The 27,873-nt window shown below is 37.8% G+C and overlaps 1 protein-coding gene across 3 annotated transcripts in view; it reads left to right on the plus strand.

Annotated features, from left to right (window-relative positions):
• The window catches only part of EPHA7 (EPH receptor A7), a 198,407-nt gene that overhangs the window by 163,766 nt on the left and 6,768 nt on the right, over positions 1-27,873 (plus strand). Inside the window, exons 6-15 of one of the 3 annotated variants that reach the window (XM_044427558.1) lie at positions 455-579; positions 3,409-3,577; positions 4,526-4,634; positions 5,509-5,564; positions 12,055-12,180; positions 17,024-17,209; positions 17,887-17,948; positions 19,699-19,908; positions 22,004-22,153; positions 27,396-27,589. In XM_044427558.1, coding sequence (XP_044283493.1) covers positions 455-579; positions 3,409-3,577; positions 4,526-4,634; positions 5,509-5,564; positions 12,055-12,180; positions 17,024-17,209; positions 17,887-17,948; positions 19,699-19,908; positions 22,004-22,153; positions 27,396-27,589 — 1,387 coding nt within the window. The remainder of the gene's footprint in view (positions 1-454; positions 580-3,408; positions 3,578-4,525; positions 4,635-5,508; positions 5,565-12,054; positions 12,181-17,023; positions 17,210-17,886; positions 17,949-19,698; positions 19,909-22,003; positions 22,154-27,395; positions 27,590-27,873) is intronic. The other 2 variants (XM_044427566.1, XM_044427571.1) reach the window with 2 other exon arrangements.

Here is a 27,873-nt window from a genome sequence, read left to right on the forward strand (position 1 = left end):
TGAGATGGGATAAGGCATGATGTGACTCTGAAATATGACCTTATTTTTGTCTCCTTATATGTTCATTTTTTCTTTTAAGTGTTGTGGAAACATGCATAATAAATATTTGGTCTACTAGTTTACCACAGGAGATTAATCTGGAAGCATATTTTCCTGGTTTAATTAGAATTCATTTGCTTAATTGTCATTCTGATCCCATCAATTGCTGTTTTGCACTAACTTGAACAGTGCTGCCTTTTGCTGTTTGCACTTTAATTTAGATTTCTATTATGGTTTATGAACAGTAATAAGGCCCTGCTTGAATATTCATTAGCTTTTGAATTGTGAACTAAGGGAAGGTACTTTCTCTTACCTTAATGGTGGTGGCACAGCATGAGACTGATCAGCAGTGACATTTGATTGGTGACATCCAGCACATTTGCTTGTTGTTTATTGACACATCTTCTCCAAACAGCTCCCTCGCAGGTTAGCGGTGTAATGAAAGAGAAAGTGTTGCAGAGGAGTGTGGAGCTATCCTGGCAGGAACCAGAACATCCCAATGGAGTCATCACAGAATATGAAATCAAGTATTATGAGAAAGTAAGCATAACTCTGAAATGCATCATTCTTCCCATCCTATCTTGTGTATAGACCAGGCACTGCCTGCCCTGACTCCATTGCTTTCCCTCCTCCTTTTCTTTTATAGCTTTCTATTTCTTTCCTTGTCAACATTTTTGGATTAGAATTCTGAGAAATCCTGTGGATCTGGTGAATAGAAGTAAGAGCCATAAGTTAAATCACCAGATCAGTCAACTTTTCACTGATTCATCAGTTTTAGCTGATTCATCAGTGATTGCAAATGCAATTGCTGTGCACACACTTTTCTTTTTTGAGCATCCAACTGATTGTAACAAGTATGAATAAAGAAATTAAATATTTTGTCTTTCTAACAATGAATAGTAACTTGTGCTTACTGGATTGCTTACAAATTTTCAAAAGACCCTAAATAAAGTATTTTGAAAATTAAGAAAAGTTAAGATACGGTCCTGTATATGTTTGCTCACAAGGACTTACTCTCAAGTAAGTGCTATAGAACAACAATGGATTAAGCAGTTAATAGGCAGTTAATCCACTAAAACATTTAATTGCTGATAGCCCTGATTATAATATGCACACTTACAAGCTCCTGTTAGATCAAGAGACTGATCTAAATTATGTTCACAGTATATATTACAATATATTGTTTCTGACTATTGATTAGGGTTTTTTTTTTTTCTTTTTCCTCCCTCATTCCCTCTTCTGTGCTTTAGGAATAATTAATTAATTGAGAGGAATACAACAAATTGTTCTTTAACATACTGCCAGAAAGGACAACTTGATTCATAATGTGTTAAAATAACACTGCAATTAACAAAGTCTGTGCGTCCATTGTTTTCACCTCTTAACTTAAGCATGATATATGAATAATTAAATTAGCAATTTGTGTTTAAATACTTTGTCAGAATAAATTATTTTCTAAATCAGACATGTTTTAGTTTCCCATCCACAACCAATATTGAAGCATTTCTTCCTTAGAAGAATCTGTATTATGAAACTTTCTCCATTTTATACCAGCTTGGCATAGCTTTTGCCACAGAAAGCTGGAAACTATAGTTTGATGAGGTACAGAGAATTTTCATTAGACTATAGATTAGGCATGGTCAAATATATCCACTTTGGTTTATCTTAATTCTTTATTCTTTTCCTGGAAGTCTTAAAGCTGCTCTACTCAATTTCCACATCCAGGCAAGGATTGTTTCCCTATTTTATAACTGTTCACCTGATGTACACAGTTTGGGGTGTATTTTTTGATTGGAGAACTACATTGTAAAATTTGGAAAAGTGCAAACAGTGAAGGATAAAAGGTATATGTACTGATTGAAGAAATAAAATTAGATTCACATTAAAATGTGTACCAAACAGATCCACAGTCCTTTCCACTCCCTGCCCACACCTACTAGAGTTACTTATACGTTCTCACTTGAACAGTTACAATTTCTAGGGGTCCCTGAAATAATAACGGTACTGTTAAATAGGAATGATATTAAACTAAGTATGTGGTGTATTCAAACTGTGAATTCAAATTCATACTTAATGGTATAATTTAAATAGATAAAGCATGAGTAAAATATGGTAACTTCAGGCAAAATTTATTGTTGGATTCTTCTTGGCAAATCCTATTGAAATGCTTTTTCAATAACTGTGTGAGAATACAGAAGTGTTCTTGTATAGTTACTGCTCATTTCAGTAAGTTATGCAGTAGCTGGTTCCTTCCCAGTGCATCAGTTCTTATAATTTGTTTATGTTATTTCTGAGAACCTTGTAGTAATTGGTATGAAAGGTTGAAATAGCCACCAATCACCAGGCTGGAATTAACATGGCTTTGAGTATCTGAGTGAACACAGTACCACTTTCCTTTTCAGTTGTCCCATTCACAAAAATGTTTCCTGTTTCTGCTGTGATTAATGGGCAGCTGTTGGTGCCAGAGTATAGGGACTGCAGAGGAATTATTTCTATTTTGAATTTATCTAATTTTTCAACTTTAGAACCAATGGGTGACCCAAACTTGATTATCCTTCAAAAGATGCACTGCTTTGAATTTTTCAAGAGGATGTTCTCATTAAAAAAAGTGTACCAAAATGCACAGATGGATAAAAAGCTGCACACATCAATCACTATATTAGTGAAAATAATATTAAAATGCATTGTATTAGAAAAATACCTTATGAAAGAAATTGTATCATAGGAAAAAATGACATATTGGGATAAATGCTGGTGAACATAGATAGAACATTTATTTTAAATCAAAGCATGGGACAAATAGAATTTAAGAGTGGAAAATGAGGAACATATGCAGAATGAAGCTTCTGAATCCAGAAAGAGTAAGGTCATATAGAATGACTTCCATTTTTCCTGCTTAGCTGAAAATAATTGCTGCTATGAATTTATTAAAGAATTATAAAAGAACATCCCATCTTTAGAGAGAGTGGGAAAAAGGAGGAAAATACATTTCTAGGATACGGTTTGCTACTTTATTCAGAAACTGAAATAATGCAGTATTTGTATTAATTGGGCAGCAAAAGTTAATACCTCAGACAATCAAACACAAGAAGGCAATGACTTTATCTCCAGAATTTTATGAGCAATACCATGTGCTTCTCATTGACATTTTATGTTATTTTAAGAACCCCTCCATGAAATGACATTACTTTGTAATGCTCCATAGAGTGTGCTACGTTCTTTTATGTGGGAAAATGGCAGGGGTGAGAGAAACAACCCTTCATAAGAAATTGAAGATGAGAGCCAGAAGCAGTTCTCAATTGCTAACACAGAGCAAAATTGAAATCTGAATTTTGAGTACTTGCCAGTTATTTATATTTGTGTTTGCAGGACCAAAGGGAGAGGACTTACTCAACAGTGAAAACAAGGGCCACCTCTGCTTCGGTGAATAATCTGAAACCAGGAACTGTATATGTTTTCCAGATCCGGGCATTCACTGCTGCTGGCTATGGAAATTATAGCCCTAGACTAGATGTTGCTACACTAGAGGAAGCCACAGGTAAACTTTGCTTATAATGGACAGTAATTTAATACCAACAGTGAACGTGAGAACAATGTATCTATACATCTTGGAAGGAAGGTTCAGCAAGCTGCCTGGAGAGAGTCCTGGTGGGGTATAAATATAATGTTATATTGATCGTCTGTGGAACAGAGAAATAGAGAACCAGCTGACTCCAAGTGCTGCTTTGGCTTTTGGGCATCCCTCTGGCTAACTTCTTGGCTAGAGTGGGAAGCATCTGTATTGCTCTTGCCAGGGAGGTCTCTGGTTTTTTGACTTGACCATGGCTTATTTTATTGTCTGGGTTTGGACGCTCCAGAGAACCATGTGAAACCTGAAAACAAACCATGGCTAGCTGGAGTGGTTTATAAGCTTACCCCAGTGTAGTTTATTAATCTCTCTGTGGGAGGAGTGCTGCATTCAGAAAACACACTAAACCCACCAGAGTTTATAAACCACCATGACTTAATGTATGGTGCAAGCCCCATCAATATGTGCTTTTAACAGAAGCAATAGCGGGCAGAAGGCCAACAGATTCAGTTTCCTGACATGAAGATGTAGTATTCACACACACATATTAATATGTGTGCTTGTCATACACTAGTGAGACACAGAACCCTTGTCAAGATAAAGCAACAAATCTGGTGTAAACATGGTGTAAAATGTGCATCCTGCATTTTCGGTCAGGAAAGATGGCACTTGCATACAAAAAGCAGACATATTTGGGGCCTCCGGATGGTTTTGTCTACAGCTTCCATCAACCTTAGCAAGACTTGCTGGAGTTGAGGGCTCATGGGAGTTGTAGGCTAAAACATCTGGGAGCCACCGCTTCCATAGCCTGCTGTATATTCAGCAGTTTCTAATTTTATGAGCTTCTGTTTCAGAATTGCATTTTGAAATAGGCATTTAACTTGCCTCTAACTCTCTCTTCCTTTTCCTTGCTGGCAGCCACTGCCGTCTCCAGCGAACAGAACCCTGTAATAATCATAGCAGTGGTAGCTGTAGCAGGCACTATCATTCTGGTCTTCATGGTTTTTGGCTTCATCATTGGACGAAGGTACAGTTTTCAAGAGTTAAGACACTTTGCATTCAGTAGATCTTAGAATGAACTAGTGACTTTTAATTAGTAGGCAACTGTTTTTGTACAGCACATGATTCTGGCTTGCCCATGTATAGACTACTGTGTGGGTGTGAGTGTGGCATACATTTAAAAACCACAATTTTGGCTTTTTACTCTGAGCGAAAATTGATTAACATCATCTAACCTTTGATATATTATATTTATTACATGTCTAATCTTGTGGATGACTAATGTTCTCCACGTAGATTGGAAACGGTCCCCTGAAATGATATGGAAGAGTTAAAAATATAAAATAGAATACAAATATTTAAAGGGTAAAATGCAATAGTACAAGAATTAAATACAATATATTGGAAAACAATAAACAGCACAGAAATCAATAAACAGTCATAAAAAACTAGAACTAATAGCCATGTTCTTCAATAGCAATGTTAGTAAAATATGGCCTGGATATTCAGCAGACCCACTAGTTATTTAAATTGTTTCATTGACTTCATCATAATATTTATGGCAAAGGTCAAGCTTCAGAGACTGATTGTGCAAGTTTGCCAGGAATGTTCTGAATGCCTTCCTGGCACAGACAAGTTTTCACCAAAATGCAATGCTTCCCACACAGACATGCACACCTCCTGACCAATTGTCTTTCCCAGCTAGTGTATGGATTGTAATGGGAGTGAATTAAAATGTGTAAGGATTTTAGACTTAGACTTCTTGTATGCCTTTCATGATTGTAATAGTAAAGTATTAATGTGAATGCATGTGTGTGTGTGTGTGTGTGTATATATGGAGGGAGAGAGAAAATTTCATATTTTAGCAAAACTGTATTTTCTCCTTTTTTCTTACTTTGCAGGCATTGTGGCTATAGCAAAGCTGATCAAGAGGGAGATGAAGAACTTTACTTTCATTGTAAGTGTTTTGCTGTTATTTCCCCCAGGAATTTCCAGACCAATTATAATGCATTGGGACTGGCAGTAATAGAATAGAGACAATACTAAAACAACATTCTTGGAGAGAAACAACTATAATAAATTTTAAAATGCTGTGTAAACAGCAAGTGTGAAGTTAAAAGCTGTAAAAGAAGTATGACCTCTTCTAAAAGGACACAGAATAAAATCAACATTGTTCACACCACAGATTTTATTGCTGTACATTTGTGTGATGCATGGTTGTTTCCAGTCCCCATTTTCATTGGTTGCTTTTGGATAAGTGTTTCACAATATCCTAATGGTCCCCCATGAGATATTATGATTGGTAGTTGTCAGCCCAAATGCAATTTAATTTTTAAAAAATCAGTGAGTCTCTGATTATGAAGTTCTTTAGTCCTGAGGGTTCCTCAGTCATCCCAGTGCTTAAGACAATCAAGTAAAAGAAATTCCCAGTAGTTCAATAGAAGAATTGGGATAAAAAACTGCTGAAAGCTATATAAGTTTAAAGAATCAGCTTTATCTATATAAGTGCAGCCTTTGAAACATAAATTGATAAATCAAATTGGAAACATAAGGTGCTAAAAAGATATAAAGACCTATCAATATCAGGAGTGTTTCAACCTTATAAGTTTTCTTCAATAGTGTAGTATAAAAAGATTTTTAATAAAATAAGCCTCTCACATAGAGTTATCAAAGGTGTAAAACTGTGGTGTTCTTCCTATAATTAAAAAGAGATATTATAGTCATTTTAAATGTGTTATGTAAAGTCAACTTGTTAAAGATTAAATAAACTTGTGAAAACTCACCCAGTCCATCAGTATGTTAGAAAACTTACCCAGGAGAGTTAAGTGCATACCATGGTGACTACATCTAAATTTATTGTGCTATAGTTCCTAAACAATACAACTTTTTTAGTAAATTGCTATGCACTTGCATAGATAAAACTGATCATTTGAGTAGCTAATATGACTTTCACCAGCTTGTTTATCTGAAATCTGAACAGTTTTCTCCTTTTTTGTGGGATGGGGATATAATTTGCTTTGTCTTGTAAAAACACCCTTACTTTCATAATTTGTTTCATTGACTAACCAAAATAATGAAAATAGTTCAGTCAATCAATTCAGATTTTATTAAGTTAATCAATCTTGTTTTAGCTGTAAATATAGAAACAGATATTTGTGAACATATTTGAGGAAGATTACATGCATAAATAATGTACAGTCTGAATGTGGTCCTGTGATACTCATGCATTTTCTATCATATTGAGACTTATGTGGATATAATTGTGCACAGAAATTGAGTCTTATTGAATACATTGGACACAATTAGATATATGTAAATCAAGCAAAGAGTTGTGAGTGCAAATATTTGCGGGAAGACAGCTATTGAAATCAATGGGAAAACTCTTACTGATGAGCACATCCTCAGATTATACCGTCAGGCAGAAATAGCTGCACGCAACATCAGACTCGCTCTTCAGCACTGATCAGCTGCAGAGGAGACAAAGATAACAGGTTGCCTCAATCCAGTTTCTCTTTCACCCTAAAGTGGATCACTGCGGATGAAATCAATCATCTTTCAGCAGAAGCATTTTGAACGCGCCTATATGCACTTAATAAGGGTTCTCTTTCCACTGCTGTCTCTTTGATGTTCAGGATCAATTCCCACATAACCCTCTTTATGTAAAAGCCTATTTCCACACACAGATCACTTCGGCTTGATTTCATCGATGGGCTAAGTTCTACAAACAGTTCTGAAATCGGAATCTGTTATTAAATGAAGGGTGTGTTTTCTCATTTAAAAACATTGTTGACAATACTCCCTTAATACATGCCATAAGTAGAAATGTACCTTCATTTTCTTTTGGCATTTTTTGTTGATCCCTTCTTTCTGATGCGAATATGATTCAATAAAAATTGATTGCAAATGCCTTTCACAAGGATTTCAATTTAAATCAGTTCTAGTCTACTATTTACATCTGGTTGATTAATTAAATGATTGAAGAAAATGCATTATTCAAGAAACACTTGGTAAAAAATTAACTTTAAAGTTCTTTGTGCTCCAAGAAGAATGTGTCAACTAGTGAAAATAACTTAATCTAATCATGATGTGCAGTACACAGTACTGGTAATGCACTCCTGCTGGTTCCATTGCACTCCAAACCTAGCACTTCCACCACCAGTCCTGGAAAATGGAGGAAATGGTTCTTTCTGTCATGGCTCAAGTCAGTGAACCTTCTTTTTGCTGAAGGATCTTTAAGTTCTTGTTGTGCTTTTGGTGGGTCCTCCTAGAGCACAGGCACCATGATACACTGCCTCATGAATTTACTCCAGCTTTTTTCTACCAGCAGAACCATTTCCTGAGTGTAGTTCCACTCAGAACTCTGCAGCAATCTTTGTGTACTCTCCCCTCTCTCTGCTCCCAGTAAAATCTCGTCTACTGGTACCTTCTCCTCCATAGCAGATGGAGGCATAAGGACACTGCAGGACAAGGGAGGAATGAAGAGCTCTGCTTTGTCCATTTCTTATAATTACTTATCACATGGGTGCCACAAATCAGCACTTTGCTTACTAAACACAATGACTGAATTGTCAAACGAGGCTGACTGAATATGAGATAATGCCAGTGTCAGGTTTCATATAATAGCAGATCACAAGATAAATATGAAATGGGAATATCTGCTTTTCTGATTGCCTCGCTTCCTTTCAGCTTCCCTCATAGATCCAAAATAGGTTTCAGAATTTGGAGGGGCCCTTCAGAAGACTTTGTGAAGTGGGATGGGGACTACATGGGGGAGGGATCGTTGCAGGAAATTGCTAATATCCATTCCTCTAGGAGATGTTTTCCATAAGCAGAGATGAAAAACACAAATTGTGTACTACCGGTAGTAGCTTATTTTCTTTCTAATTTAATTTTCACCAGTTTTGCCAGGGATTATTTCTTGCCAGACATGCAATAATAAGAGTAGCAGTAATATTAATAGTAATAATAATAATTTTAACACTCTTTGCCACCATATCACCACAAGGTAGCAAGTCCCAGGTTATGAATGTTTTGTTTCTGATAGATTCTTACTATTTTGTGGATATCGTTTACGATCAGATTCTAGTATGCTACAGTACTAGCCATATGTTATTCTGGAAGGACTTCCATTTTTAGCATTGGCCAATAGTACTCAGAGATGCAGGTCAATGCCAAGTCATGAAAAAGATTTCTTTTCCTTTTTCTCTTTCCTACACTTGGAAATAAAAATAGTTTTTTTTTTTTTTTCATTCATTTTCCCTGAGTTTAGACATAGCAATATTTAACTCATGGGGCAGAATCCACTTAGTTTTTCTCCACTGATAGAAAGCATCCATTAGTGAAATGGGGAGTTGCTGAAAACATTTTCAGCAATTACCTTCCTCCATTGAGCCTCTGCACCACCACAGTTCTGAAAAATACATTCTGGAGGATTGTGCTATTTCTAGGGCAGATGGGCAAGATACAGGGGTTTGAGAAGGAAAAGGAATTGTTGAAACTCATGCTCCTCCTGCTCCACAAGCAAAAGACTACTACTTGGATTCTCCCTATTGCACTCAAGTATGCATTAAATGTATTCCAGCTTTAATCCAGCTTCTCTGAACAAATAAAAAAAGTGTAATGGGAATCAGGATTATCACATTATGACTGTTGCTTGCTTTACAAATGAAGCAATCGCCAGTACCCCACTCTAGAAATGGAGATGCTCTGAGGGAGTGAGAGCCTTTATAACATTGCTTCATTTTGGTTATGGTGAGAATCTTCACATCTTTACAATACTTTGAGTTCTTGTAAACATTCCCTGCCGGGTAATGTCTGAGAAGGAAAGGAAATTAATTGTTTTTCTTTTTACGTCTGTCTATGGGGAAAGGGAAACGGCTAGCTGAAGAATGCCTTTCCCCAGCATGCACTATTTTTAGATTATATGTTTCAGAGAAAATGTAAATAGGTTAACAGCCTAGCCTTAATAGTCAGAAACTGAAATTGAAAATAACACTTCATTCGTTCATTGTATTCCTTTCAAGAAATCTACTTATCCGATATCGAGGGAAGTTTAAAATCTGTCAGAAAAGATTACCTACCAGGAAACCTAGTCCAAAGTCTTATGATTTTCTTTTTATCTGACTTTTTTTACAGAACCTTTCGGTAGACAGCATAGTACATAATTTGATATGATCATTGTTTCCAGGGAGAGATTAAACACTATACTGTAGTCACCAGCCATTTCCAATTTCGCATCCTTTGGTTCTGTGATATTCGGACAGTTTCCTCGTAGGCTAAAATATTAGCCTGGCTTTTTGTGGTAACCTGAAACAACAACCTTTCACTAGCTCCCAGAGCAATGGATTTAATGCAATGTCCAGTCTTCTCATTCAATTCTCCTCAACTTTCAATAACCCCTAGTGCTACATTTTTAAAGGTATAAACACAATGGAAGAGTTTAGTCGACCAATTCCAATTTACATTTTGTTTCCTCCTACCATTTTCTTGTAACAATGTCTTTGAATCTGAGGCAGCACTATTTCATGTTAGTATGCCAAGAAAGCTTTGGCCTGTCAAAATGTTTTATGACAGCTTGAATAAAGTACCATCAGAGACCCATTTGAGATGCACAAGGTTACCTCCAATCCAAACCCCTTATCACAAGTGCAAGAGGATAGCTCATTCTCCATCTGCTTGCTTGAAAGCACAATACAGAGGTTAACCTATTGTTTTCGGCTCTCTTTCCCTTCCTCTTGTGGGTGTAAATAAAAAATGAGTACTTATCAGCTCCAGAAGCTAAGCCATTATCATTATGATTAGCACAAAACCCATTGAAAAGTGCAATGCTGCAAAATTAACCTCTGGAGAAGATACGAAATAATTTCTTACACATCATCAGTATGGGGTGACCTCCATATCATGAGCATTGCTTTCCCATAGCACTGTTTTGAAAAACACAGTTGCCACAGTTGTAATGCATGTTGCACCTGCTTAATGTGTGATCCATGACTATTTCATTAAGAGCTCCAAACAGCTGTGTGTCTTGGTGATCTTGCCAGTGCCTTGCCCAGGACATTCTTTTTAGCGCAGTTTCTCACCTTCTGTTGTTTTGCAAAAAGACAAAAGTAACTGCATTATAATTGTAACGCATTATAAAGAAGCAATGCACATGCCTGATCTCATTAGGATAAGAGAATTTTGTTCAGAACTTGCTAAATCCATACTTCCTGAATAAATATATGAACCAGAATGCAGTTATTCCTGACTACATACATTTTTCAAAATTTAGTATAATAGTTCTCCAGAGAACAACAATACATAAGAAGATGGTACATTTGGGATATGTATGCACAAAGTGTGCATAAGTGGGGAATGTGCAAAATGCAACAGTATTAATAACAAGCTAGAAAAAATACGTATATTATGTAAACTTGTACGTATTAGGCAAAAATGCATATATTGGATAAACCTGAGCACAAAAATCCAAGTATTAAGAAAGGTACTCACAGACTTTTAAAAACAAAACAAAACTGAATGAATTTAAGATGGGAAATTGAGAGGAACCAAAATGAGCAAATTTGTCCGTGCCTACATTCCCTGGTTAACAAATGGACACGCCTAGGTAGATTCCTTATGGTACTGATTTGCATACTTCCCTATTTACCAGTGCACTCACAATTCTGGGAGAGGCATTTGGATTAGGTGGTTCAGTAATAAACAAAAGAAAGAGAGAAATCCCACAGCCCAATTCACTGCTATGTGTCTTATTCTTAATAGCCACCTCCTGTTTAGAGTACATGAATACATGTGTAGCTTTTTGATATGTGGCTTTTTTGGGATATTCAGGAAGTTGATAACAGCTGGGTTGCTCAAAAAATGGTATAGTTAGTAAAAGTGGTCCTGCTGAGGAGAACTGTGGAACAACAAAAGGCAGCAATCTGTAATTGGACTTTTCAGGGGCAAAGAAATGCCACAGGTTGGCCCTCCTAGTTATCTGCATAGGACAAACAAAGAAATTGGGCTGAGTGGTGACTATGGCAACAGAATTGAAGCTAGGGCCTTCATTATTCATCCCCCACCCAACTGGCCATTCTGGAAAACAGATTCTACACCATTACAGTAAGGAGCTGGGGAAATGTGTCTTGAGGAACGCCAGGACTGGGGTGCTTCCAGATATGTCTTTATTATGCATTCACCCTTGTGGAAATTTGTGGAGGATCCAGACAGTCACATCATACATTTGTAAGCCTCCCAGGTTTTCCCACAGCTTCTTTCATTCTTCTTCTTAATTATTAAGGAGGGAAAGAAGGAATTGCACCGGGATGTCTTTTGGCTGGTAGTGCTCAGAGACATCCATTTGGAAGCACCCCTTGGTGGGAGCTTCGCTTTGCATAATGAAACTCCGGGGCTGGCTGCACAATAAGTGCTTTGCTTCATCACAGTCATGCTTTCTTACATCATTACAGTTAAATTTCCAGGCACCAAAACCTACATTGACCCTGAAACCTACGAGGATCCAAATAGAGCTGTCCATCAATTCGCCAAGGAGTTAGATGCCTCCTGTATTAAAATAGAGCGTGTGATTGGTGCAGGTAAGCAGCTGTGGCTTCCTTATACAATTCTTCCATTTAGCTAGGATCGAAACTCATACATCATGATGACAGGCAAATAATTATATCTCGCGCATGGAGCTTTTTGCCTGTACCAGCATGGTTAGACGCAATGAATCTTCACTTGCTCGTAAATGTAAAATAAATAAATAACCAACCCAGTGGTCCCAAACATGTGTGTGTCTATTTCCACTTAGGAAAATTAAAATGTTATTGCATTTTGTAAATGCAAATAATTGTATTCTTTCTTGTGCATTTTAATAGAAGGAAGTGCATTTGAACTCAGCTCCTGAGGGCAATATATTTGTGTAAATATATTCTGTTAAACTCCAGTGCTGGGCTTGTTTATGTGTACATGCAAAGGATCAACTAGCAAAGTCAGATCATGCTTGTTATAATCAGGATTTGCTTCTATAAAGCAAGCTTTTCATGGGGTCTCTTTTTATGCCACTCTAACATATTTCATTGCTAAAAAAATTCCTTGTCTTGGCATTTGTGAGTGATGGTAATTGTGCTGTCATTACAGTGCATTGCTTGTCTTCCTTTTTCCACATACTTAGGTCATGGTGTTTGTGTTCTGGAAACCTGTTTCCATTTGTTTGCATTAATAAGATATGTGACACGTTTATTATTCTAGTTTATAAAGTGAAATTAAGTATCCGTGGGCAAGAAAAAATTCAAATACCTGTGACTCCTGGAGGAAACATTTCATGATTTCCTGTTGTTTTATGCTGTACTTCTAGAATCCTATTTGTCTTTAAATCACCCTTATCACATGTAACTCATCCTTTGCTAATGTTGTAAATTAAGTGCATTCATTCTTCATTGGAAAAGATGGGAATTGTTATTTCAAAAAGCTAATATGAAATAATTACTGATTGGTTGGTTGCATGGCTGGGTTTACGGGTCAGGCTGTACCGCAGTGGGTTGTTTTCACACCTAGTTGCAGGGTGGCTCAGTATGACATCTGAACCAGGATGGGTGGTTCTCAGGGTGATGTGCACACCTGGCAAGACAGTTTTATTATGCATTGCCATGAGCTGCTAGAGAACCTCCCAGAAAATATTTAACATTCCTGCCACTGCTTGTAATTTCAGTAGGGCTAGTCTTCTCCTTCATTCATCCCCAGTGCCCTCTGCCTCAGGATGGATTTTTATTTTATTTTATCTTTCACAGAAATATGAAGAAAGGGCAGTAGAGAGTATCCCAGATGCGTTCACTGTGGGGTTTTTTTTTTTCCACTGCTAAGAAGTGTGTGCAATTTTCCCCAAATGTTTTCTTCTCTGCCTTGAAATTTGCACCATTTCCTTTTCTGTTTTACTGTGCTGCCACGAACATGCATATTTCTAGCAATCTACCTCATTTGGTTGCCTTGAAATTCATGCATGCTTACCCATTCATCTCCCTTGTCTGCTGTGAAATCCGCATACATTTACCCAGTGTTTTTTTGTAAAAAAAAAAAAAATGGTGCCAGAACTCACATCGCCGGCAGTAAGCGCATGACCACACACACCAATCCCAAGCTGAGCAGCGGAGCAGCGTCCCAAGCCAAGAGCAGCGCCCTCACTATCTCACTATCAGATAGCAGACACAAAAGCAGCCTGCAGGCACTATGTTAATGATGTTTGCTGCTGATCTGCTACAATTCAAAATCACTTCATAAAATCCATTGGAAAAAAAGGTGCCGGAACGCTGTTCCGGTGCGTTCTATGACAAAAAAGCCCTCCCTTGACCCTCTCAGTCCTACTTTGCCTCGAAATGTGCCTGTGCTTAGTGATCCCACTTGCTGCCCTGTAACCCTCCTGTACCATGACAGCTTGCAACAGAGACCAGTATAGGAAAGCAAGGGGGGGGGAGTGGCTGGCAGCTGCCTGGCAGAAGGAGCTTTAGAAGTGGATGATATATCTTCAACAGAACCTGAAGTAGCCTTTCCAAGAAGGGTCTTTGCTAGCAATGGAAGCACTAAACAGGATGAAATTGACAGGGATGTGTCTGTGCTGAGCTGAATCGGAGATGGCTAATTCACAAAGTTTGTGAATGGATCCAGAAGAGCACAGACTTGCAAATGCTTTGGTGCTCTAATGTAGGAAAAGGAAGTTTCCCTTGACAGTCAGCAAACCCGGTAGACCAACTGCAGGAAGGTTGCTGACACGAAGAATGAGAGAGCGTTGTGGCTAAAGGGACAGGCTAAAAATCAAATCCATATAGAACAAGGAAAAGGATTTCTACTGCAAAGGGTCCTGGGGTATGTGATAGAGAACTAAGCCATAACAAGATACTGATCATCTAGCAGGAGTAACGGACAAGCCACCCGCCCACTATGGCTTATTCTTAGGGTAGCTTAGCATAACCTGCCAACTCACCCATTCTGCCTGAGAAGTGTAACAATAGGCAATACTGATCAGTGTTTCAGTAACATTAAATGCAGTGCACTTTTTCACACAGCATATGCTTGCAACTTTTAATTTCCACTGAAATTAGAGCATGTTTCTGTCGATGCTGCTGTCCTATCTGATTAAGGCTATCTTCCTATTGGGCCATTGTAACACTGTACTATGTAGTTTTGAATTTCCCATCCTAAGTAGGTACATGCAAAACAACTAAAAGAAAGCTTAGGGTGTAAAAAGTGCCCAGCTGAACCTTTAACCTTTTGTACATATTATTCACCAAAACCCAGAGTCTTAATAGCATGTTGAAGAAGTGGCTCAAGCACCTCCTTCCTACGATGCAAACAAACTCCCCATGTGAGTTGGATTTTCCATGCAAACAGATATGTCTTTCCATTGTTGCTTTGAAGAGCCGTTTCCGTGAAAGCTGAAACAAAAGGGTCACTGGTGGACAATTCAATTATTTCTTGTCCTCAGCCATTAGTTTTACAGGAAAAGCTCTTCAAATCAGCCCCTCGTACAAAGAAATGCAAGCATGCCTGTGCTGCTTTGAAAGGCTGACCTTGACACAAATTAGCACAGTTAGGCTGGTTTGTAAATTAACCACAAGAAAATCCCTATTTGTGGGGGGGGGGGGCGCAAGGGAGAGGGGTTAGCTTGGATAAATTCAGGACAATTTGACATGTGCCTTGGGAACTTGCCCATCAGCAGTCAATAGTAAATGAGACTTCCTTGGTAGGCAAAGATTGCAGAAAAGTCTCCAAGCACTGCAAGCACTCACCGTCTTAGGACTTAGCTGAGATAATGGTGAGGGTGCTTGGCTAAAGCAGCTGGAGGCAGTACAAGATAACGACCTTGAATTAACAACCCTTGCTTCCCGTTCTTGTCAAATCTGACCTAAATTCTGATTCAGCTGGATCTTTAAAAACAAAATTAATTTCTGTCTTGGACAAACAGAATCTAGAAGGACAAGCTCCTTCCATGTGCAGCATAAGCATTTGTACTGGGCTTGTTTATTGTTTAGGGATCCTATTTACCAAAGAAGACAAGAATGAAATGGCCCAGTTGCACTGGCTGACAAAGGCAAAGAAAAATATCTGTGCCAGACTTTTATAGCAAATATAAAAACATGGAATATCTGCGGAAGTGACAGACAGACGAGTGCATCAAAATATTCCTCTGCTCTTGTGGTGCAATCAGCTGTGGAGTAAAAGCTCTCAGTTCTTTGAATAGTGATGCACATGTTTGATGAGGGCACTGTAATTTTCTTCTTTTTCGGCTGACATGTCCATGATACCACCTATTACGCACCACCATTGCTAGCTGTCTACCACGCTATTTTCTCCCTTAGGTGAAAGCCTAAAGGCTTTATAGCTTTCACAAGCTGCTGTAGGAGAAGCTAAAATGTGATGGTTTGGACCTTGAGATTGTCAAAGTAAAGTATTCTGGGCAATGCTAACAAAGCCTTTCTTAAAGAAGTTCTAGTGGAATCACTGAAACTGTTGCAGCACAGTTCTGTCTTTGTCTGCTCTGAAGTCCAGTTGGGTCCCGCTAGCCGCCCTGAGTCCCTGTCGCTGGGGACAGGCAGGATGTAAATAAACATAGCAAACCAACAAATAAGTTTGTACAAGTTTGTAGTTACAATTTAGTGATTAATTTCCATTTGGTTACGCCATGGGTGGAAAATCAGATTGTTGCTGAAGGCAGAAGTGTTACCTGGGACAGTTCCACTGGGCAGATGAGGTTAGTGGGCAGGTTCGCCTCCCCCAAAGCCCTCCACCCTGGTGCCCTGTGCTGTGTCATCACCTGGCCCCTTTCCCTTTCACTGCAACTGAGAGGCAGAGAGTGTTTCCCCTGTGTACAGGAGGCAGTGCCCTTTTCTCTGCACAGAGCAGTAGCTCTGCACCCCTTTCTATGTAGAAAAGGGGACTCTGCCAGCACCTGGACGACCTGTTCCTCCAGGCACTGGCTGAATGCACAGCCAGCTCACTTCTCCTCTCCTTTTTCCAGGCTTCTGCTCAGTAGCTCTTCCAGACATGCTGCGAATACACAACTGATTTTACTTTTCCATCACTGATCAAAGGTGAAGGTGAAATGAAACAGATTCAGGTGTTCCTTGAAGCACTGGCACTGTCCTGAGTCATTCTCCTCCTACCCAGACAGGGAAGGTGAGGGAAGAATGGCCCGGCTCAATGGATCTGCAGCTTTGCGGTTCTCCCTGAGGCTGTAGCACAGTCACTCCATTGCTCCATCTCCGTTCCTGAAGAGGAAAGCCCTATTCAGAGGTTCAGCTTCCATGGGATAGTGATCTGATCCACAACTGGCATAAAATAACTGGGAATGTTCCATTTTCATAGAAGTATATAGGACTGACTCCTGCTCTCATATCATTAGGAATTAGAATATGTTCTGATCGAGCTGTATGCTTTCCATTTCAGGAGAGTTTGGTGAAGTATGCAGTGGGCGCTTAAAGCTTCCAGGCAAAAGAGATGTTGCAGTGGCCATCAAAACCTTAAAAGTGGGATACACCGAAAAGCAAAGGAGAGATTTTCTTTGTGAAGCAAGCATCATGGGACAATTCGACCACCCTAATGTTGTACATTTAGAAGGGGTTGTTACCAGAGGTAAGTAGGTACCAGATCAGACTCCCAGACACTGTTCTAAGTAACTGTGAAGCTTCCATTGCTGGTGATTCAAAAGTGAAAAATGTACTTGTAGTTTATAATACACATGTTTCTCTTTATTTATTTTTTATTTCATTTAAAATACTAAAGTCTCTGGATGCTTACAAAAATAAACAAACAAAACAAACGCCAAAGCAACCATATACAACAAATTGTGTCTTGATCTGTAACTAACTAAAGCAATGTCTAGTTTATGTCACAACTTGAGGAAAAAAACTCATGCATAATGAAAAGATGAAGAATGTTGCAATATAAAGTTTTCCTAATTGCATTTAATCTCAGATACTGTGTAGGAAGATAAGTTTTCTTATGTCCTTTCATATTATCTGAACTGTCATTTCCCCAGAAACCTCCTCCCACAGCAGGAATTAGCAGAACACAATGACATTTCAATTCATATGGTTTAATTTTCTGAATCATGACCATATTTTGCACACAGGCCTGGAAAGTCTTATTAGATCTTGGTAACTATGTTGGGAACCTCAGGAGCATTTATGCTCAGCCCTTCAGCCCTTCAAAGGAACAACACATGTTTTATTGTGGCAGGGGCAGGGGCCTGCTCAAATTATGATTTCTTTAACTAACATGTGCCTCCTTATTTATTTTTATTTTTCAAGGGAAACCAGTAATGATTGTAATAGAATACATGGAGAATGGAGCACTGGATGCATTTCTCAGGGTAAGTGAGTGCCGGAGGGAAATATATATATAGCACTTCAAAAATAAAATATATGTGCTACCAATTTAGCATAATAAAACATAATAAAACATTTTCAGTGTAAAATGAGAACATGCCAAACATTAAAATATCTTTGTGAATGGTCTCAGTAAAATCAGATTAGAAATTAGAAGACCAGACGGGATCAAACAAAAATATTTTTGGCCATCTAAGTGATCCAATGTGGGACACAAATTGTGGTTTTGATTACCATCATAGACTGAGACCTGAAGCCACAGTGTGGGTACACATGCTTCTGAATCACACTCATATCATTTTAGCGTAGTTGAACAGAAAGATTCCTTAAATTAAGTGCAGCAATAATTCAGAAATAAAGGAAGAACTGAAAAATGTACCTGCATTAGAATTAACTAAAGGAATTTAAAAACTTTTTATATCAAATAACCAGTTTTAGTAGGCAACTTGGTAAACACTGCAAGGCCAAAGGGGACAGAAAGTATGTTTAGTTCAGAAGGCTAAATATACCACATAGATTCCAAAGTGTGCTGTGGTGTCTTTTCCCTGTAGTTGCCCATTTACTGCTTCCTTGCCATATGAACTAGCAGAGAAGGTGTGAATGCATGTTTATTTATTAAAGGTGTAGATGTGTGAATAGATGAGCAGGGTTGGTTGTGAGGAAATTTTCTCCGTGATCAGGCAGGCCCCTATGATTAGAAAAATCCCAGCAACATGACATCCCACCATGGGGTAAATGGCTGCCGGTTCTATACCACATATGAGCACTAGAAGCAAATATATTTTGTTGCCAAGTATAAGACAGCCTAGCTGCAGTCCAGCAAATCACGAGCACAGCGGAATGCCCCCAAAGTTGCCCAACACTGATTTTAAAAAGAAACTTCGCATTTCTGCCCTTTCCCCAAATTTTTGTTACACCTGCAAGCACTCTCTCTCACACACTATTTTAGGCAGTTCTGCAGGTTTGCATAATATATAGCATATATGGGTAGATGGATGGATCTACATATGTACACACCTTTTGTTATAGACATATTTTGCCCTTGAAATGCATTTTCTTTCCATAACATTAATGACCGCTACACTGATTATTCCATCATGTGCATTCTACCATTATTATTATTATTTCCATTCATACCCTGTACTATCACTTCATGCGCTCAGGACGGCTTACGAAATATATAAAAATACAATAAATATAAAACTACTATAAAAACATTAATTCTTAAAACTATTTAAAACACCCATATGAAATGTGATTGGGAAAAGGGAGAAAAAATAAAATAAAATCCTAAAACATTTAAAAACATTAATTGTTAAAATAACGATCAAATAAAAAGTTCTTTACCTGACGCCGGAAAGAATATAACGTCAGCGCCAGGTGGACCTCTCTGGAGAGCAGATTCCATCAGACATGCACACTTCCCCACCCTTATGGAGGGCATTCAGTGTGAACTGGGGCTTATAGATCGGTAGTCCTTCACAAATAGGCCGGCTCGTATCCTTGTGCTACTGCAAAAAAGGAAAAGAGAATTCAAATGGTGGAGAGACTGTACTGCAACAACTACGGATGAATATGTGTGAGCCCTGATTAAGTCCTGTGTGTGGCCTGTGGAAGTGTGCATTACACATCAGGTGCGGTACAGATCCTAAAGGGCAAAGAGACTAAACATGTTTAATTCCTTACCTATCAGTTGCACCAAGAAGTATTTATCTCCTTCTGTCTTCGCTCCAGAAACATGATGGACAATTTACAGTAATTCAGCTGGTGGGGATGTTAAGAGGAATTGCGGCAGGAATGAGATACCTGGCTGATATGGGCTATGTGCACAGAGATTTAGCGGCCCGTAACATTCTGGTCAACAGCAATCTTGTTTGTAAAGTGTCAGATTTCGGCCTATCCAGAGTTATAGAAGATGACCCGGAAGCTGTCTACACAACAACAGTAAGTTCTGCATTAAAAAAGGACCCACCTCGTTCAAGTATATTGTTGCACACTTAGGTCTTTCCTGAGCAATGTAAACTTGCAGGGGCTGTGTTTGGTTTACTTTAGAAGAGGGAGTGCTAGTGTTAAGTCAAATGTTTGTAATATCTGCTCTTTTAAAAATATGCAAGCAGGATAGTTGTGTAATGTTTCAAGGTAGTGCAGCATAAATGGGGGAAAGCAGCATACACAAGTCTTACAACATGGAAATCAGCTAAATCACAGTTCCAAAGAGGAAGCTACACTGCAACCAAGGTGCCTCCATCCAGTTATCACTTCCTTCTCACTCTGCCTCTTTCTCTTTATCTCTGTGTTCTAAACTCTCTATCTGCTGTTTCATCATATGCATCTCCCATTAGCTTCAGGCACAGGTGTGTCACCTTCCCTAAGCTCTGATGCTTTTCCAGTTCAAGCATCTCTATTTAGAAACATTAGCTTTCATTGGGGGAACATAATTCTGTCATCCTGGACTACTTAGAAACTATCTTGTGCTTTTCCACAAAAACAAAGGAATTCTCAGTCAGTCATAACAAGAAACCTGTGCATTATTTTAGGATTAAAAATATGATAGCGCTTCTCTCTCTCTCTCTCTCTCTCTCTCTCTCTCTCTCTCTCTCTCTCTCTCTCTCTCACACACACACACACACACACACACACACACACACACACTTATTGAAATTAAAGGAAGTTCGTGGGAGGAGGACCAATCCTGGAACTATATGAAAGGGAAAGTAGAAAATTAAAATGGAAAAAAAACTTTAGAAAATTCTAGATTAGCCACAATGTTTTGGCACTTACACATATTTGCAGTGCCACATGGAAACTGTAATGTGGGGAATGGCAACAGTGCATTGTCTAATCTCCTGTTTCTTGACCATCTTAAGTCCAAATGGAGGTGGAAGAGGCAAGTAAGGAAGTGGGTGGCTGCCTCTCCAGGAAGAGCATCATGTCATCTCCATCCACGCCCCTGCCAAGTTTTTTTTAGTTGTATGTAAGAGACTAATGCTGAGAAGTGGCAGCATGACATACAAGTGGGATTTTAGATGGCTGATTGTTATTGTGAAACTACCTTGCACCACTGCCTGCAGCAATAGGGATGCTTGGACTGATCAGAGTGCAAGCATCAGAAGCAAAGACAGCTTCTCATTGAGACTGAATGAAAGGTTAAAGTAATCATGTTCTGAACATGTGCCAAGAGCAGTTCTTTGCCTTGCCAATGTCTGACTACACAGTTGCACAATTGGAACAATTGGCTTGGAGTAGTCTTGGTATTAATTATACATTGAGTAAGCGTTTCAGGTTAAAGGTGCCTGGCTTATAATAACAATGCGCATTACAGGGACTGAGCTTTCATATTACATGCCCATTATTTACAAACTTCGTTAGGAAGGTCATCATCGCACAATGCAACATCTGGAGAACATTCACTAATGCTTGGTGAAGGTTGATCATGTCACTGGCCCACATCTGCACTTATTACCTCTCTCTGCTCTCCAACTGCTGTGTCATGGCATCTGCACAATGCAGCCTCTCCTGCTTTCCTAGCTACTGCCTGCATTTTCATAAACTTTCTGGACTGCAGAAAACTGACCTCTCAGCAATCACACGAAAACTACCACACGTTAATTTCAACATGTGATCATTGCAGGAGTCTGCAGAGATGCAGTAATAGATTTACCCTATGATTCTGTAGAAGTGAAAATCTTACAACATCTAAGGCATAGGCATAGTAAAGCTCCTCAATTTTAGTATTCTTTTATGGTTGCTAGATGAAAGGTACTTATCCACGAACATCTTTCATATGCAGATTGTTTATTTATTATTACATTTCTAAACCAGCCATTAACTAATGTTCTCAATGCATCTGTCAAACTGTTAAAAAACCTAAAATGTCATGGGATTGTTAAAAATATTAAGTATGATACATTTAAATATACATGATATATTTAAAAGAATAAATGCAGTATAATGCAAAACAAGACAAAGGAATAATTAAACAGATGGTTTCATCATGATCACTGTGTTAGTTTGATTGAGAATCTTTCTGTTTCTAAAGGGTGGAAAAATACCAGTGAGATGGACAGCTCCAGAGGCTATACAATATCGCAAGTTTACATCAGCAAGTGATGTATGGAGTTACGGAATAGTTATGTGGGAAGTAATGTCTTACGGAGAGAGGCCTTACTGGGACATGTCAAATCAAGATGTAAGTTTCAAAAATGCTATGATTGCCTCCTCCCACGTCCTACTTTTCTCTTGCCTATGATCTACAGGTGACATTCACTAGAGAGACAGTATGAGATGGCTCTACATCCAGGTTTCAGTTCCCACCTGGCCATGATGCTCAGTGGGTGATTCTGGGACAGCCGGTGACTTTCAACTCAACCTCCCTCATAGGAGTTGTTTTGGTGAGGATAAAATGAGTTAAAGGAGACACTTGTAAGCTGCCTTAGGTTTCTTCCAAGAGGAAGAAAGGCAGGGTATAAATGTAAGGTAATAACTAGGTAGAATTTGTGAATAAAACTATATAAGATAGTTTTCCATATAAGAATACATCAGAAGATCTTAAGTACATGCAATATTTTCCATTATAAAATGATTCTGAACAGAGTAAATGTATATATATTTGAATTTGCTGTTTATTAAACCAAATGCACAAGCATCTTAATATAAAGTACCTTAATATAAAATAAGTTCTTATAATCACCAATGGTATAGTCTTTTATTGCTTACTAAATGGCTATTGCAAGTGGAGAAGCATACACAGATAAGATGGTGAATTAAAAAACATAAATTAGTAGAAAAAAAACTGGATACAAGGAGGCAAATAATCATCCACATATATAATGGGGCAAGTCCACAAAATCCACTGCAGAATTCATAGGTTCGATTCTTAGAAATTCAAACTCAGGTGAGTCTGCTGAAGATTTCTCTAGCTCATCGTAGCTGAAGCTGAGTTCCACATAGAATTGGCATCGTACATTGCAGAAGTATCCTATGAAAGTATCACAAACTCGAGGTGACTGGTTTTCCCATAACTATATTTACATTACTGTCCATGTTTTTCTCAGTGAGATTTCATATTAAGAGAAGCTTTGAATTGTTCCAGTCATAGGATGGATGGCTGGATGGATGGATGGATAGATTCATTCATTCATTCATTGGAAAAGGGAACTATTCAATAGCTTATTCTAGTGTCTAATAAATGCTTGTCCTGGATCATTTGCAAATATTTATTTACTTATTTACTTCCAGCTTCCATCAATATGATGGAAGAATATATGAGGGCCGTTCTCTGGAGAACGTTTGGGCATGGTGCCACAGGGGAGGCCCTTTTTGATGCAATGTGTGCTTTTACCATTAGCATCTTGGTATCATCTTTTTAGTTCCCATTTTTCAATATTTTATAATACGTAGAAATGAAAAGGTATGCACCAAATGAAATTTCATTTCCTCATGAAAAATAACATGCTTCTGTGTTGATAAATACTGTGCGGACGTTGGTACGGGGGTAGGGGTTGGTAGCTATATATGAATATGATGAATCAGTTTGGCAGAGCGCAAAGTTGTTAATATTTGACAGGTCTCAGTGTCAGAGATTTCATGGACTGTCAAAATATGGGCAAACAAGTCCTTGGGGCAGAGAAAGAGAAATATTTACATTCCCTAGACACCCAATAGAGTTTCATTCCTTTTGACACCTTCCTTCTGTACTAGATTCAAACATAAAAGGTGTCTGACAAGAATATAAGATGCCTCAAAGCAAAGCTTACCTATCTTTAAAAAATCTCAAATAGTTAAGCAAAAAACTCTTAGAAAAGGACAACTCTGGCAAATCATATTTTTCTAATTCTTGCAGAAATTTTGCATTGGGCTTGAATACAGACAAATTTAGACTCGTTTGTCTAAATGGAGTTTTCAGTTTGTTTCCTACAGTGACATGGATAACCATAGCCTAGATATATTCTAAGCTGAACATAGATGAAGATGTGTTTCCTGGCTACTGAAAAGGAGCTTTTAGTCTCCTGAGGTTACCTAATACCTACTACTTTGCAGAGTAAAAAGAAAAAGGCAAATCAGAAAAAACAAACTGAAAATGCAACCAAAGGCAACCACAATGCCAAAGAGAGTTATTATATTTATAGAAATTGGTTTCTGTTCTGTTTTATTTTAAAACCTAGAATGTGAAACTGTTTACATGTAAACACACTTGAACTTGTCTTATTTGCATTTAGAATTTCTAACTAATTCCAGACAGAGAGATTTCACCTTCATTAAAATAATTTATTGAAAGGAAAAACTAGCCACTTTGATAAGCAGAAGCAAACTGAAACACTTTTTTAAACTAATTGAAGGCTTACAATTTAGAAGAACCATTCAAAACATTCCTACGGTTTGCTTAAGTTTTGCTCATATAAATGCACTAAAAGTTTGTTTGGTGAAGCAGTTTGCACTGAAATGTGTAGTGGTATTGTTGAAAATGAAAACTATGTTCAAATTTAGTATTAGATTAGTATAATAATGTTAGTTACATTTAGTATTATTGCTATTCACTAAATAGTGAAAGGAATACCTGCCCATGCAAACCTTTTGTGATGCTCATTTCAAATAGCAATAGTTAGACAGGTCTATCTAAAGATCTGTTTCTCTGCTGTGTTGGCTTAATTTTTTATCCAGTTTATTTGTAAATTTAAAGTGTTCCACATTTATTTCAAATGATGAGTAAAATGTGATCACTCCTTAATACAAACGTTATTTTAATTGTTAATATTATTTATTTATTTTATTTTTTGGCCAGGCTGACTTAATTTATACTGTTAAATTATATTGTTTTATATTATGTTATTTATTTATGATTGTGAGCCACCCTGAGGCTTCGGCGAATGGGGTGGCATAGAAGTTCCCTAAATAAATAAATAAATAAATAAATAAATAAATAAATAAATAAATAAATAAATAAATAAATAAATAAATAAATAAATAATACAGAGAGTATTGCCTCTTATAAAATGACATAATGTGAAAACTGACCACTTATTCTTTTCCAGTGTAGTTGTTGCTTGTTTCCCATCTTTATTGTGCTTTGATCTTAATGTTTTTATTATTTACATTTTTCACAAGCACATTATGGTCATGAATAAAACTGCCCATTTGCAAGTCTGAGTTTACGTGTTCTGAGCCTATGAGTATAAAAATAATCTTTTAAAAAAACGAGCACTATTCTGCTTGGTTGTGAATGATTCCTTATCAGCTTGGATTTTTTCACTGTCAAGAAAATATATTTACGAGCTTGTCTTCTAATTCATTTCTCATTTGCTACTGCAATTTTCTCTTTTGTTACATTCGGGTTTTGCTATCTGGATGAGATATTCTTCCAGCTTCAGCATTCTCATGGTCATGTTTTGGATTTCTGGATCAATTGCCACCAATCAGGCAAATAATTGCTTTACAATTACTGTGGGAGATCAACAAGGCATTTCACTTTTCTTTTTAGCTCTAGTGTGTAATTCGGAGGAATTACCGCAGGGATTACACACCAGAGGGGGGGAAATGGACTATTTGGAGAACATTCATTCACGGGGGGTTTCCATAAATCAGAGATGACTTGATAACATGGAAAAACAACTAATATAATGTGAATCATTCATATTATATTTGTAAGTGTCTGAATTTAAATTTCATTGTATTTTTAAGAATTAAAGGAATTGTGTTGATCATGCCTTGCAGTGACTTTATTTATTATTTAAATCACAAGAATTTAATATACACAAGAATTGCTAAGACAGCTAACAGTACGACAAGGCTATCAATCCAAAATTAACAAACATTTAGTTTCATTGTCTATATTGCCTTCCTTTTCGTGCTATCTTCATAATGCCAATTCTTTACAAATATAAAGAAATGAAAATGTTTTAAGATTTCTGAAGCAAGAAAAAAAAAAAAAACACAACTCCTAGATCCCCTGTGTGTATTACCAACATTCAGTGACAGTCTTGGGTAAGCAGAGGTATAGAACAAGAAATAAAAAAATTATAGGAGATTAAATGCACATGACTCAAAATCAAACAGATACAAACTGAATAATGTCCAAACAGAATGGGTAGTATCGTGAATGGCTGCTACAAAGGGAAGGATAGCAAGGCCAGGGGTGTTTGTTGTTATTTCACTGCCCCCACCAAAATTTGTTTTGTATACATTGCAGCATGTATTTCCTTATTAACCAGAAGGAAGTTGGCTTCATTTAGTCATACATATTTTGGTTGATAGCTCTATTTATGATGTTACACAATGCTACCACCTTTTACAGCCTCATCTTGCCGTTTTCTGCATAACAGAGCTCCTTGGAATAGATTCACATTCTTTCCAGGCATCTTTCATTTTGCAGTCCAAAATTCTAGCATGTTGCACACATAAGAACAGAGTGTGTGTTTGTGTGACATTGCACATATGTATGCGTGCATGTATGTATATATTTTGATGCATCATGGCAGCTTTATTTCCTAGGGCTAATCCCAGAAGAAACTACTGACATTTTTGTTTTACAGTCTACTGCAAAAGAGCTCATCTGTTCCCATTCAGGAAAAACCACTCTTCCTTAACAAATCTAATGTTTCTATGCCTGTCAGTGTCACTATATGTGAAACTCCCACCCCAATCTCCAATGTATTAACACTTTATACAAGCCTCTTTATCAGCTCTTTGCTTCCCACTGTGTTTTTTTTTTTATTCTTCCTGTGGGCCTATTTAAGTTTCTTGTGATTTTCCAAGTTCCTTCTGCCTATTTTTTACTTAAATTCCAAATGGACTTTGCTAGGAAATCAAACTGTGGGTTGTATCTCTTCCTGCAGACATTAGGTCCCCTGCCCCATATCACAGTGTGCAACTTTTTTTTTGTTAGTACTAGACTCTTGTTATGAGTCATTCATATATCACTTGGCCATGCTGTCTGTCTCTTGTCATATTGCATTCAACTCTAGTTTTGCTTCTTGTCATGCTCAATATTACGGAAAGTTATATTTTCGTCGTCCACAAATTATCAGATAATTTTCCTGCACAGAATGCATGGAGGAATGCCTAAACCTCTGTTAATTTAAAAGCTTCTTGCTTGCCTGCAAAAAGGAAAAAAATCCTATTGGGCAAACGCTATTGCTTTCAAAGAGTATCTCATGTATCAATTTATCAGCTGCACCCTTGGTGAATTTAATTGCTGTTCCCTGCTGATGATTTGAGTAGGTAATGCAACCATGTTCCCAGCATACACCACAAAATAATCTGTTTAATAAGCATGGGAAATAAAAACAAGTTTATTATGCAGCAACATGAATGCACGTGTCAAAACAACAGGCTCTGTTTGAAAGATACATTTCATAAAGCTTTGATTGCTTAATTTGGCTGCTTGATTCTTCATGGGCTGTAACAATTCAAAACAATGTTGCTTTGGCTATTAGGTTATAAAAGCAATTGAGGAAGGCTATCGCTTGCCAGCACCCATGGACTGCCCAGCAGGCCTTCACCAGCTGATGCTAGACTGCTGGCAGAAAGAGCGTGCGGAAAGGCCAAAGTTTGAACAGATAGTCGGCATTCTGGACAAGATGATTCGAAACCCAAACAGTTTGAAAACTCCTTTGGGAACCTGTAGCAGGTAAGTTAGTGATGACATTCCTAAATTGTAGACCAGGCTTTAGGCTTGTCTGTCCATCTGCCTTTGCATGGGAGTGTACAAGCAACTCATGTTCAAGATACCTGTACAAAGGCAAACTAGCAGTTATCTAGGTTATGTTGTGCATAGGTTGTCATAAAACTAAGAACTAGATATAGTCCAGACATCCTTGATAATACTGATTAGGATTATACTCATTTGCTAGAATCTGCCATGATTACTCTAGTGATGGTTTGTAGGAGAACCACATGGGAATTGCACCATTG

Source organism: Varanus komodoensis, unplaced genomic scaffold, assembly GCF_004798865.1.
Source record: "Varanus komodoensis strain SLA01 unplaced genomic scaffold, ASM479886v1 scaffold1, whole genome shotgun sequence".
Classification (NCBI taxonomy): Eukaryota; Metazoa; Chordata; class Lepidosauria; order Squamata; family Varanidae; genus Varanus; species Varanus komodoensis.